The 12102-nt window shown below is 36.8% G+C and overlaps 1 protein-coding gene across 1 annotated transcript; it reads right to left on the bottom strand.

Annotated features, from left to right (window-relative positions):
• Nucleotides 1–252: 252 nt before the first annotated feature.
• LOC110603753 lies at nucleotides 253–10669 on the bottom strand. Its single transcript, XM_021741646.2, has 23 exons — nucleotides 10355–10669; nucleotides 10196–10255; nucleotides 9469–10095; nucleotides 8042–8307; nucleotides 7837–7908; nucleotides 7608–7742; nucleotides 7331–7449; nucleotides 6942–7253; nucleotides 6503–6590; nucleotides 6314–6419; nucleotides 6123–6233; nucleotides 5614–5777; nucleotides 5230–5350; nucleotides 4789–5013; nucleotides 4513–4703; nucleotides 3169–3336; nucleotides 2974–3079; nucleotides 2640–2777; nucleotides 2261–2422; nucleotides 1979–2179; nucleotides 1105–1299; nucleotides 933–1004; nucleotides 253–752 (listed from the first exon to the last, which is right to left on the bottom strand). Exons 2-23 carry the CDS (start codon nucleotides 10241–10243, stop codon nucleotides 600–602), a joined length of 3780 nt encoding a protein of 1259 aa, XP_021597338.1. The 5' UTR covers nucleotides 10244–10255; nucleotides 10355–10669; the 3' UTR covers nucleotides 253–599.
• Nucleotides 10670–12102: the final 1433 nt, after the last annotated feature.

The raw sequence follows: 12102 nt of genomic DNA on the forward strand, positions 1-12102 counted from the left end.
TTCTATCGACGAGAGAATTTCTAAAAAATTTTCTTTTTTGTTCTGTGGTCCAAGTATTGAGGTGAAGTAGATGGGAGAGGTTGGGTTTAACTTTAAACGAATGGTCATGAGAAGTCGGTGCGCGAAAACGACTACGATGAAGGCAAATGCTGGAATTGGAAATCACGTGTATGGCATTGACAGGCAAGAGAATCTCCACGTAATCATTTGAATGCTAGATTTTATTTGATTAATTTAAGAATACAATTAAAATAGAACTTAAAATTTATATATTCATTTCATTTCAATGTAAAGACCAAAGGAATATGCCTTTAGATGCTGTGCACAATGCCACACTTCATGAAGTGTAGCGATTGCAAAAATGTGTAATATCAACATTCAAATGCTCTATATATTTTATACCGAGAAAGGAAACAACTATGATAGCTTCTGGAAGGAGGGCAGATTGGTGAATATGAGAGCAACCGAGTCGCTTGCTCCCTTTGACAAAACTGTATGAACCAACTGTTTGCGCGATATGCAAAATGCCAAATGAGATTTACTTCGTAGTTTCCCTGCTTGTTGTAATCACACGTCCTGGTACCCCTAGGAAACCATTTTCAATAGTAGTAGCTGCTCTTCTTGTGATTGGGAGCATCCTTGCAAAGCATTGAACGCACTTCCATTATCGATCTAGGTGGCTCAAGATCTTTCTCTTGTAGTGCATTCCCAAGCAGCTGCTGCATCTGTGATGCAAACGCATCATCCAGGACCTGTATATGGCAAAAGGAAGAATTTTCAAGTTCAATATAAGATCTTCACTGCATGAAAAACATAAAGTCATCGTGATGGAACAATCCACATGCCATCAAAAGTTGGGCACTCTAGCTCCCAAGGTATTGGTGCATTTGCAGCTTTGTTAGTTTAATTGAAATAATTATCTAAATACTCACAGACACTGCTATTCGTGATCCTTTGTACCAGGACCTATTTTCTTTTCTGTTCTCCAAGAAATTAAGAACATCCTGTGACAGGGGAAAAGAAAGATCTTAAGTTTAATAAAATCAAGTCCATACATACCATGATCTGTAAAATTTAAATTGATCCATCGTCACTATGCTCTACCTGCCCCATGCGGTCCCAAAAGCCTCTACAGATCGCTACGAAAACATGAGTCTCAAAAACAGACTGAAGCTGATTAATTGTGTTCGTGAGCTGGTCTTTCAGTGGCTGCATCCTACCTCTTATATCAGATTCTACCACAGATTCCTTTGCTTCTTGGAGAATCTTTTTCAATTTTGTAGTATTCTGTAACTTGGTCTGCATGGAACAAAAGAAGCAAATGAGGGGGCACATCAAAGCAGTACATAAGCTAATTTTTCCCCAAAAAATGGTCATCTACACTAAATATAGTAATATGTCTCTTCACATTCATGTGAAACTCTGATATTTCGAGTCCTTGAACATACCGTAGTAGCACCTGAATATAAACAGATGGATGAGTACAAAACAGGTGAAATTAAATTCAGAGATGGCATTTGCACATGAAGCTAACAAGGCATCATTTGCAGTTAAATCTCATCTACCCACACCCTTGTCTGAATCACACTCTTCCAAATTTGAGAATGTATTAACATTCTTGCACATGTCTGCAAAACTAGCCTTATTTTTCACTCTCTTTGCACCATAATTATAAAGTACTTTTCAGTGGAAAATACAATCCCAAAATTTTAGCAAATCTTGTCGTCCTTATTCCAGAAATACCCCCATATTCTTACAAATCATACCACCTCAGCTGTCTCCAGCAACTTCTACCTTTACATTTTCATTAACGTGATCTTTGGACAAATTCACTCTGTCCAAACCAAAGATACTGTATAAAATAAATTAACAAATAAGAGCATGTCTTGTCCTGATCTATTGATTAATAAAACTTGAGTTAAAAAAAAATCAAAATGAGAACAAATTTAAAGAGTATCATTTTCATATTTATACTCACATTCTCTGCTAGTTTTTCTACGACAGCTTGCAGATAACTTCTAAACTTGGCTCTCAGCATCACAGTCACTTCACTAAGACGCTCTCCAGGAGCAGTGTTTCCACCATCAGGTATGCAAGAACCCCATGACTTGAACTGAATTTCTATCTTGGGACGCAGGACATCAAGCATCCTCTTCATGGAATTCAATAGAATCCCAAGCTGAAGAGAACCAACAAAATGTAAAACCACAAGAATATAGCATTTTTTAGGAATTCAAACGGTCAAGAAGTTACAGCTCACCTCATCAGGAACAGTATATGAGCATACAGATCGTTGTGTAAGCTTCTTGACATACTTGAAGCCAAATTTTTTAGGTGTCAAATTCTCCTTCAATGGTGCCAGCACATCTGCATATTGTTTGTCCAAAGCTTCCACAATGGCCTTCTCAACATCAGCAATGGCCTTTTTGATGATGCACAGCCCATATAAAGTGCAGTAAGTATCATTATTTTCAAGAGTTCATAAAAATAAAATCTGATTAATTAATTTAGGAGTCATGCTCGGGTTTCAATGATTAATTGTGCAAGACATTTAACACCTACAGTCACTTTTATCTCAGACACAACAAAAGTTAAATAAGAAAATTCAACTCAAGGAAAACGAATTTGTATGAGCATACATTTTCTAGCACAAAAATATATTCTGGCCATCGGCAAATGATGACTTCATAATTTTCTAGAGTCTCTCTGAGACGGTCATACATCTCGTCGATGAAGGGCGTAGTAGAATGTTGTGTCCTGACTCCTGACCATTTTACCTGCAATTCAATAACTTTTAGAGGATTTTCCCAAAGCCAGTTAAATAAAACTGGAACATAATCTACTAAACAGAGAGGTTTACAAATACAATGTTAATGAATTATAAACTGCAAGATCTTTCTTAAACTCTAAACCTTCAAACAGAGATATATGGGTTGAACAATAAGAAGTTAATTCTATTGCTAATAAATGTACCTTATCTAGTTTACATGACTCAAGCAAGGAAAGGCGCTTATCTTGAATCCATAGCATGATATACAAATGGAACAACTCTTTTGCATCAACTCCACCTTTAACAGGACTGAGAAAAACAAAACAAATAGATTAATATAAGAGAGCAGAAGCAATTTTAAAGAACAAATCTCAAACAGCTCTATTTCCCAGAGCTACCTAATGTTCCAGATGGCAAGGTCTTTTTGAAAATCAGCTGTTGCAATAACGAGTTCTGCTACAGGAGGTGAAGGGCCAGATGGAGGACAAGCAAGCAGGAAAGCCCGCAATCTATTGCAAAGCTCTGTGCTGTATATGGATGAAGATAAATTTGGAAGGTCTATAAAACTGCAGGATAAGAAATATGAACATCAGAATCTTTCATGTCTGGCATCAGAACAAAGAATAATACACCAGGCCATAAATCAAGCAAATACCAACATATTAGCAACAAATTTGGAAAAAATACACAAATGATGAACAAACAAAATATAATAGCATGAGCTGAAATAGAGGTTAAAACAACGAAACATCATTCAATTGACATCTCAAAATTGCTGTACTATTGTAGATAGATAGTGACTAGTGAAGTAAGTTTGACAGGACAGGTTGTCCTGATAGCATAAATCAAATGCACGATTATGTAGCAAGGGTGCCACTAACAAAAGAGAAATCCTTTTCTTGCACACTCCAACGATCAGGAAATTGAATTTTCGACGAAAGTCCCTAGCATATTATGCAGCATAGGATTGTTTTACCATTGTATTTTATCAGAAACTACTTTGGAAGTCAAGATCTAGATGGATTATGCTCTTCAAATTAGTCCCAATTGGATATTACACGTATACTTTATGTGTAGCAAGGGTGCCACTAACAAGGAGCAATGACACCTATACTTCATCAGAAATACAAAAGAGAAATCCTTAACTTGCACTTTACAACAATCAGGAAATCGAAATTTCGATGAAAGTTCCTGCCATCTTATGGTGTCCAGGATTGAATTACCATTTTTTTTTTACCATAAACTGCTTTGGAAGTCGAGATCTAGATGGTTTATGTTCTTCAAATTGGATATTACACACCATCAGATGCATGTGGAAGTGCAGGCATCTTTCGATTCAAAAGACATGCATGATTCAACTACTTCAAACTAATCAGATTTTCAGAGGAGCACTGCTTGCATGTTAATATAGAGGATTAAAAAAAAATTGACTCTGTTTTATATAGTTAAGGTTTCAAAAATTTTAAATATAGAGGTGATTTATGCTATTTGATGCTGAACAACAAAACATGCAAATTAAGTTAACCATTTACCATCCCATACATCTGTTTATCATGTATCCACAATTTAATCATATTTTCTTACAACAGAATTCAGTTACTTTGTAAAAAAAGCATTTGGAAGAAAAAAATAATAAGAGATGTGAAGTCTTCAAAAGCAAATATCAAGCTTCAAAAATCAAAAGATCCAATTTTTGAGTGAGTTTGCTATATGCCATTTGACATTAAGAAAAATAGTCGTACCTAGGAAGTATATGTTGGTTGTGGATTTCAATGTCCGTAAAAATTTCATTTTTAAAATTCAAACAAAGGCAAGCCATCTTCTGGTAAGCTGTGGACATTGCAACAGAATCCATCAAAATAGCTTCATTGTTGTTGGTGACAAATTCATCTGTCTCAGTCAAGTGCCTTCTTGATCGTTTTTTAGCAGCAGCCTGGAAGAGACACTCTCTTTAAGTGAAAAAAAAGATACCAAAAACTCAAAGCAAGGTTATATAGTGAGAATTTCAACACTTGTACCTGGAAATAATGGGTTAAATTTGTCTGCGCTTCAGGAGACAAAATGTCATGAAGAAGAGTATATAGCTTCACAGCAGGTTCCAATGCAGGTGCGGCAAGTCCAGTTGCTGGCTTGAAAACATCCATAACACCCGATAACGAGGAGTCATCAAGAGACTTGTAGTTCTCAAATGCTAGAGCAAGAATCTGTTCAATCTGATCTTTGATTTCTCCCAAAAGTCGGTTCTAGTGAAATGGCCAACAATTATGCACATTGAGTTAAAAGGAGAAATAAGCAGCAAGCAGGAGAACTATGAAATAACATGAAAACAGCTACCCAGATGAGAAAAAAGATGGTCAATGATTGAACATCTAAAAAAGCAGCAGTTAAGTAATGAAGATTGATGAAAGAAAATAGCAAATGTATGTAACATGCATAAATTTTAAACTTCTAAAATTTACCTCTTGATGACTCAATGTGCTCTTGCTGTGTCCTTTCATAATCACAGGCATTAATAAATCATATACCAAGGTGAGGCAGTCAGCTGTGGGCGTAGCAACATCCATTATATAGGAAAGGTACCTGTCAATAACACACATTAGAAGCCACCATTGCAACAAGAAAAGGACCAAAAATTAGCAGGTACTGTTATAAAAAAATAAAAAAGAAATAAAAGAGCATTCATCTTAATCCTATCTTTTCCGTCTCTTTTCATCCTTTTTCCATTTTCAAAATCCTTGTGGAATAAATATCAGATAAAGTGCAAAATGGAATAAAACCAATTCTATTCACATTTGAATTGAGTTGATATACATCAAACATAAATGCAGAATAAGTTCCAGTACCTCAGCTTGGTATAGACATCAGAAACCCCATAATATGAAGCAAATTCAGTAAGAAGCCATTTCCAGGAACCATAGAGCAATAAATTCCTTTGCTGAAAATGTTGAACTTTCATAGCAGTTTCTAGAACAAGGTCATATGCGACTGTTTCAGCTACAGACCCACACTAGGAGAAAAGAAACAATAACCAATATCATCAAATTATTTCATTAACAAGAAATCCATGATATGGTAAGAGAATAAGTTTCCATGCCCAGTCACTAGTCAACTTGCATCTGATTACGTTGAGGGTATCATGTATATTCATAAGTGGAGTCAGAAAAAGACCACTTTGAATGCATTTAAACCGACCAACTTGTCATTTATAGAATTTTCATCAATAAAAAAGTCAAATAAGGCCACCAAAATTCTAAACCAGATAGTTAGTTCCCAAATTCTATCATGATACAGCCGTTTAAAGCGAACTTTTACATTAAAAAGAAGACTCTAAAAGGCACAAAGAGGAGGTCACCTTGAGATTACTGTCATCTGAACTCGTTGAGTAGTTAATGTAGAGTTGTAGCTTGCCCACAAGCTCATGTTCTGGCTCCCGATATATTGACCACCAGCGTAGCTTATCAACCTGTATCCAGTTTTGATATCAGTCAAAGCCAAAACAACTACCATCACCAACTGATTTATTCAAAGCTTAGAAAATATTACAGGGTCATCAGCAATAGTTGCAACTTGAGCAAGGACACGGCCATAACACTTCCCCTTGGAATCTTGAACTTCAACAATTAAATCGTCCCCAAGACTATCTGGAAAGCTGTAGAGTCATCAGTAGCTTTCTCAAGCAGATCTTATAATAATAAATAACTAAAGCTGAAAATATTATAAAATAGCACTTACAACACATGGGTTTCACCAGATCCAGGCTGCATCCGGATGGCATCTTCTTCTGCTGAACTTTTCAGCCTTAACAAACAAGAGTACGTTTCTGAAGACATTTGTGAAGAAAAGTGGTTAAAAGGGATATTGTGCAAAATAAGGGTCAGTGATAAGCTACCAACAGGCTCAGTTGTTTATGATATTAAAGAATGTAGCTGCTAAAATTTACCAGTCAATATCTGAGTAAGTTTAACAGAAGTTTGCTATACTATTGGGAATTACAATATTAGATGGCTCCTACTGGCATCAATAGATACTTGCTAGGATATCTCATCTGGCCAGGAACAGCCAGCTAAAGTCAAAATAGTATCTAAATGCAATCTAATGACCTAATTGCTGTAGATATACAAAGGGCATGTAAAATTTCCACCATAAAGCATGGAGTTGCAAATTTGCATACCTTGCACCACTTCATATGATGAGGAACTGTTCCGTAGACTTGTTACACCAATTTTTAGAAGTCCAGACACTTGTTTTATATACTGAGTGCTGGCATGCACATATGCCAAGCTTTGACGAGAAAAGGAACCATTTGCAGGTATCCGAGGTGCAACGCGAATTTTTCGAAAAGCTTGCCAAGCAGTAGAAAGTGTCGAGTGCAACTTGGAGAAACAATATTGGACAGACTTGAGTTTTAGATTTGGTGCCCTGAGTGTCAGAGATGACATACTACAGCCAGTAGGAGGGTCAAGAACGGTTTTCACTTTACGAACTGCATAGTGGATGAGATATTAGGATAAATCATTACAACTGCTCAAAGGTTAGTATCAAAGTTGAGATAATCTTCACCTTGCACCTTCATCTTCCCAATGATTTTCTTAGGTTTTGGAGCGGCTCCTTCATTAACAAGTTCAGAAGAGCGCTTTGCCAGTAGTTCCTCCTCTGATTGCAATAGAACATTCTGCACACTGCAGATCAAGAAAATGGAAACCAGTGTTGGTGAAAACTGCAAATGATAACAATAATAGATGTTCTAAAATTTACCATGCATACTGCATAATAGTGTTCGTGGAAAACTTATCTGATAACTCATAAAAAGAACAAGGAAAAGAAAAGATGACCTCACCTAAATGACTCCCGCAGCAAAGCGCATTCATTTTCTAAGAACATAGGAGCTTCCATGCATCCCCTTGCCCAAGCATGAAGACAAAGACGCACACATCCATCGTAAGCAATCACAGAATGCCATGGCCCTAATGCACTGATTTTATTTAAAAGACATCAGCACTTTAAATGGAGAGCATGACATTCTTGGCTTTAATTTCATCTAAATTCATTGTGTTAATAACAAATACCTTGCATGAAATGTTGGCAGCCGAGCTGGGTTTGAGCCAGAAGGCATAGCAGCTTCTGCACCAGCAGTTGTTCTGTGAAAAATGAAGGGTTCATTGGTTATAACACTTAATTTCCACTTCCATAAAATGTCTATAACATGCCTTCCAAAACAATAGTAGCAGAAAATGTCTATCAAGACAAGCCTCTAGAGAAGTTTTTGCAAACCTTACGAACTGATCTGGATTTTTGTTCCCAATATTTTCCTTTGCCTCAGCTCCAGAAGTAGGTTTAATTTCATTTTTGTCATCATTGGTAGAAAATCCACATGGATCTCTGATGCCTGTGGTCTTATGCCCTGCAGATGCTAGTTCAGCACTTTCTTTAATTTCCTTACCAGAACCACCAAATGGAGGTGCACTGGGAACATCATCATCATCATAAGAAATTTTCACATTTTGATGGTTTCTGGAATTCAAATCCTGTACGACAAACTTAGTTCAGGAAAAAAAAAATTTAACTCAAGAATATCAAATCCTAAATGAGAAAAACCAAAATCAAGAAGATAGTTGTAATCTTTACACTTCATTTTATAAAGCAAGGAATTAATATTTCCAAAAGATAGTTATCAAAAGGAAGTTTAGTCCCCATAGCATGATAAAAGAATCAACGAACACACACACACACATATATATAATCAGATTAGATGATTTTAGATACATTTTACTATGACATATGAGGGTAAAATGCTTCTGGCCTCTTATTTGGCACTATTCATAGAGGAGGACCCATAAAGAGTTCACCAAAAATTCCAAAAAAAAAAAATCAATTGTATAATACTAGTAAGTATATCCATAACTATATTTGTGTTTTTCCCTCCAAGCAAAACCCTATTTTTTTCACATCCAAAGAATTGTCATTTTATAATGAGGAACATGTATAACTGTTATACTCAGATTATTGGTTCATTCGTTCAGAAGATCAACCTGCAGATATGAAACCATAAGTTCAAAAATCGTATTCAGTAAAAAATGTGGGAGAAAGTAAGACTACTGGTAAATAAAGTTCCGCTTTATCAGTTGAAAGTAAAAATTGCAAATAGTACAAAATTTCAAGCTTTACGGTTCCAGCTAAACAAATTCCTCTCAATTGTTAGATTATAACTCTTTTTAGCCCATCAGGCGTGTGTTTCCTTCTGAGAATTTAAGATTACTGTTTTTCTCTGTCTTTAATCAAGACAACACATCAATTTTGCAAAATTATAATTCTTGGCAGATAAAATTTTGACATCTGCTGAAGCATGCAGATAACAAATGAATCCATGTCACATAAGATTATCATATGCTAGGGGAAATTAGACATGTACTAATGACCAAAGGAACAAAATATGAGGAACCATAGGCGACTAGCTCCAACTATATTGATTTTCATGATAAAGGTTGTTCACTGTATGCCAAAATATTTATGCCACTTCTCCCGTAGCTTGATCAACTTAGAAGTATGATAAATAACAAAACCAATATCAAGAATAGAGTGATTAAAGGAATTCCGCATCAGCATAAGAGACCAAATCCTTATAACTAAGCGCAACCGATCACGACCATATAGCCAAGCATTTCAAAATTGCAAAATACAGTTAAATTATTAAAACAAACCTTTTGTGCATTGCTTTCAACATTTGCCAGAGAAGGGGCACTCGAAGCATATCCCTCAGACATACGCAGCCTACTCCTAGGCAAAGCACTACTAACACTCCCAGCTTGCGTGGTTGAAAATTCAGAACTAGCAGCCGAATCCGACGACTCATCATCATCCTCGGTGTAACCATTCCTTCCAACCGCATACCTCCCATTCCCTCTAACTAACCGCTCCCCCACATTTCCACCTCTCCCAGCCACCGTCTCCATTGACGAACTAACATCGGAGTACCCATAATCAGTGGCATAACGCGTGCCTCTTAGCGCCGCATTTCCATATCTTCCCCCAGTAGCAGCAGAATTGGTGATTCTTTCCTCCTGAGGAGAGGAATCGAGAGAATACCGTCCTCCATAAACATCATCTTCATCGGACTCAGTGGTCATGTCATTATCAGAACCGGTGTGGCTGTCACCGACATCATCGGGAATGGTTCTGGAAACCGGAATTGCAGTTGACGGTAGGTGTCCGCTTCTGAATTTGGAAGGTGGAGGCAAGCCAAATCCGCGGCTGCCTCCTCTAACTTTAGTTGTGGGATCAATTCTAGGCCTTAAACTGGAATGAGAGAAAGGAGCTTCCTTCTGGTTCTGAAAACAGAAAAACGAGCAATGTCAGCAAATAAAGAGCAACTAAATCTGAGTAAAGTAAAATTAGAAATTGAATAACTGAAGAATCTGTGAATATTACCTCCCGAACCCAGCGAAGAGCGTTGGAGTCGAGTCCTTCAGTGAACATTGTGCGCTTCACCTACACATTTAGAGACGGAGATCCAAATCTCAGTTTTATAAAACAAAAAACACAGAGATAGAACCGCAAAAATCTAGTAGAAAACGCAGGTAAACTCACATAAGAATCCGAGCTAAGGGTTTCATTCACTCACAGCTCCAGGAGCTCAATGAAAGTGCCGCAGTAGAAGAGAGAGAAAGAGTATATAGAGAGAGTTCAGAGGAGATCAACTTAGAGAAGTCGAAAGCGGTGCGAGATTTGAGGGAGGAGAAAAAGTTTTGCTTCCTTCAAAAGCTTTCGTTGCTGGATTGGTTCAGCGCAGGCTCAGCTCTGAGAGTGACTGCAAGTGCAAGAGACGCAAAGCTTTGTACTGGCAAAAATGAGGGCTTTTTTTTTTTGTATTCTTTTAATTTTGGTTGGATTAACAATCTTTATTTTTAACAAATTTTATATCACCCACTAAATAAATATTCTGATGTTTTTTCATCATTCATGGAAGACATGGGTCACCCACCGTTTGCAAGTAAAATGAATACTTATTTGAATTTAGGTTACTTTTAAATTGAGCTAGAAAGGTTTAAAATTTCTTTAAAAAGAAAATTTTAATTTAGTAAATTATTTCAAAAAAAAAAAATATATTAATGAAAGATATTTATAATTAAAATTTTCAATGTTAATTTATTTTGTAAAATCTTTCATAAATATGAGAGAATATAAACAATTGTAAAACTTTCCCCTGACTGGTAAGTCGGATTGCTAACAAAAACTCTGTAAACCAAGCCGATAATAAAGCACACGTCGTGAAGCAGTAACGGTTGGAATGACGTGGCAAAGGAATGAAAAAAAAAACATTAAACAGTCGAACGTTGTAAGTGGGGACACTTTTGCTCTATTTTCCCGCTATGCATATATATATATACGTATTAAGGAATCACTCACATGGTGTGATGGGTCCCACGATACCCATACTTTTTTTGCAGTGTGTGCCGTGTTAGTGTTAGTTCGTCGGTTCATTGGTTGTGTCGTGTTTGCTGCAGCTAAAATACCCACAATGCCCATTACCAACCGAATGCTCACCCTATAAGCTGCTGAAGCTTTGCCTAAATTTTTTACGCTGGCTTTGAAGACCAGGATGTAGAAATTTGAAGTGCGGATAGATAGATTCAAAAATCCCCCTCAAGAGTTGGTCAATGGTTGACATTTTGACACATGTGAACTTAGATAACAGAGTAATTTTATTATAGGTAAAGACCCAGCTGTTGTTGGGCCAATCATTCCAATGCAAATCATAGGGAAATACAAGCTTTAATTTGAATTTTTTTTTTTTAAATCTTATTGGACATGCTATCGATGAAAAGCGATATTTTCAAATCTTGATGCCATTTTGGGTACTGCCTTTAGCGGGGCCACCTGAGATTGGTACGTTAGGTTGCAGAAGAAATGGCAGTGAATGATATTCCTGTGACAACTCTTGCTCACCTACAAGATTAGCCAACCTACGGTTTTAAGAAAGAAGGTAGAGAGAGCAGAAAAATCCACTGGTGGCAAAGGAGGAGAATAAATTTCCCTGAGCTAATTTTCCATGCCGATAAAATGTACCACTCAAACGCACAAGTAACAGGCCATCTAGCCCATTGAATTCTGCGGATCAGAGAAACATGCCAAAATAACAAAATAGACGTGAAATTTCTCGTCTTTTTGAGCTAAAATTTTTTGCCTCGAGATACATCACGGGCAATACATGAAAATTTGCCCTTGAATGCCCCAATTTTCCACACTCCAGATGTTGCTAATTTGATCCATCAGAGAATAGCATTGCAGGAATAGTGGGGTTGCATTCATGCACAGTCTACCCAGTATTCTAGATC

Source organism: Manihot esculenta, chromosome 2, assembly GCF_001659605.2.
Source record: "Manihot esculenta cultivar AM560-2 chromosome 2, M.esculenta_v8, whole genome shotgun sequence".
In the NCBI taxonomy this organism is placed as follows: Eukaryota; Viridiplantae; Streptophyta; class Magnoliopsida; order Malpighiales; family Euphorbiaceae; genus Manihot; species Manihot esculenta.

Bases quoted from the DNA above. Each gene is read 5' to 3' on its own strand.
- LOC110603753 (XM_021741646.2), bottom strand. From the start codon at position 10,243: ATGTTCACTGAAGGACTCGACTCCAACGCTCTTCGCTGGGTTCGGGAG. The intron at 10,096-10,195 runs GTAATATTCACA...TTCTGTTTTCAG, and splicing joins CTCTTCGCTGGGTTCGGGAG to AACCAGAAGGAAGCTCCTTT. The intron at 2,423-2,639 runs GTATGCTCATAC...ATCATCAAAAAG, and splicing joins ATATTTTTGTGCTAGAAAAT to GCCATTGCTGATGTTGAGAA.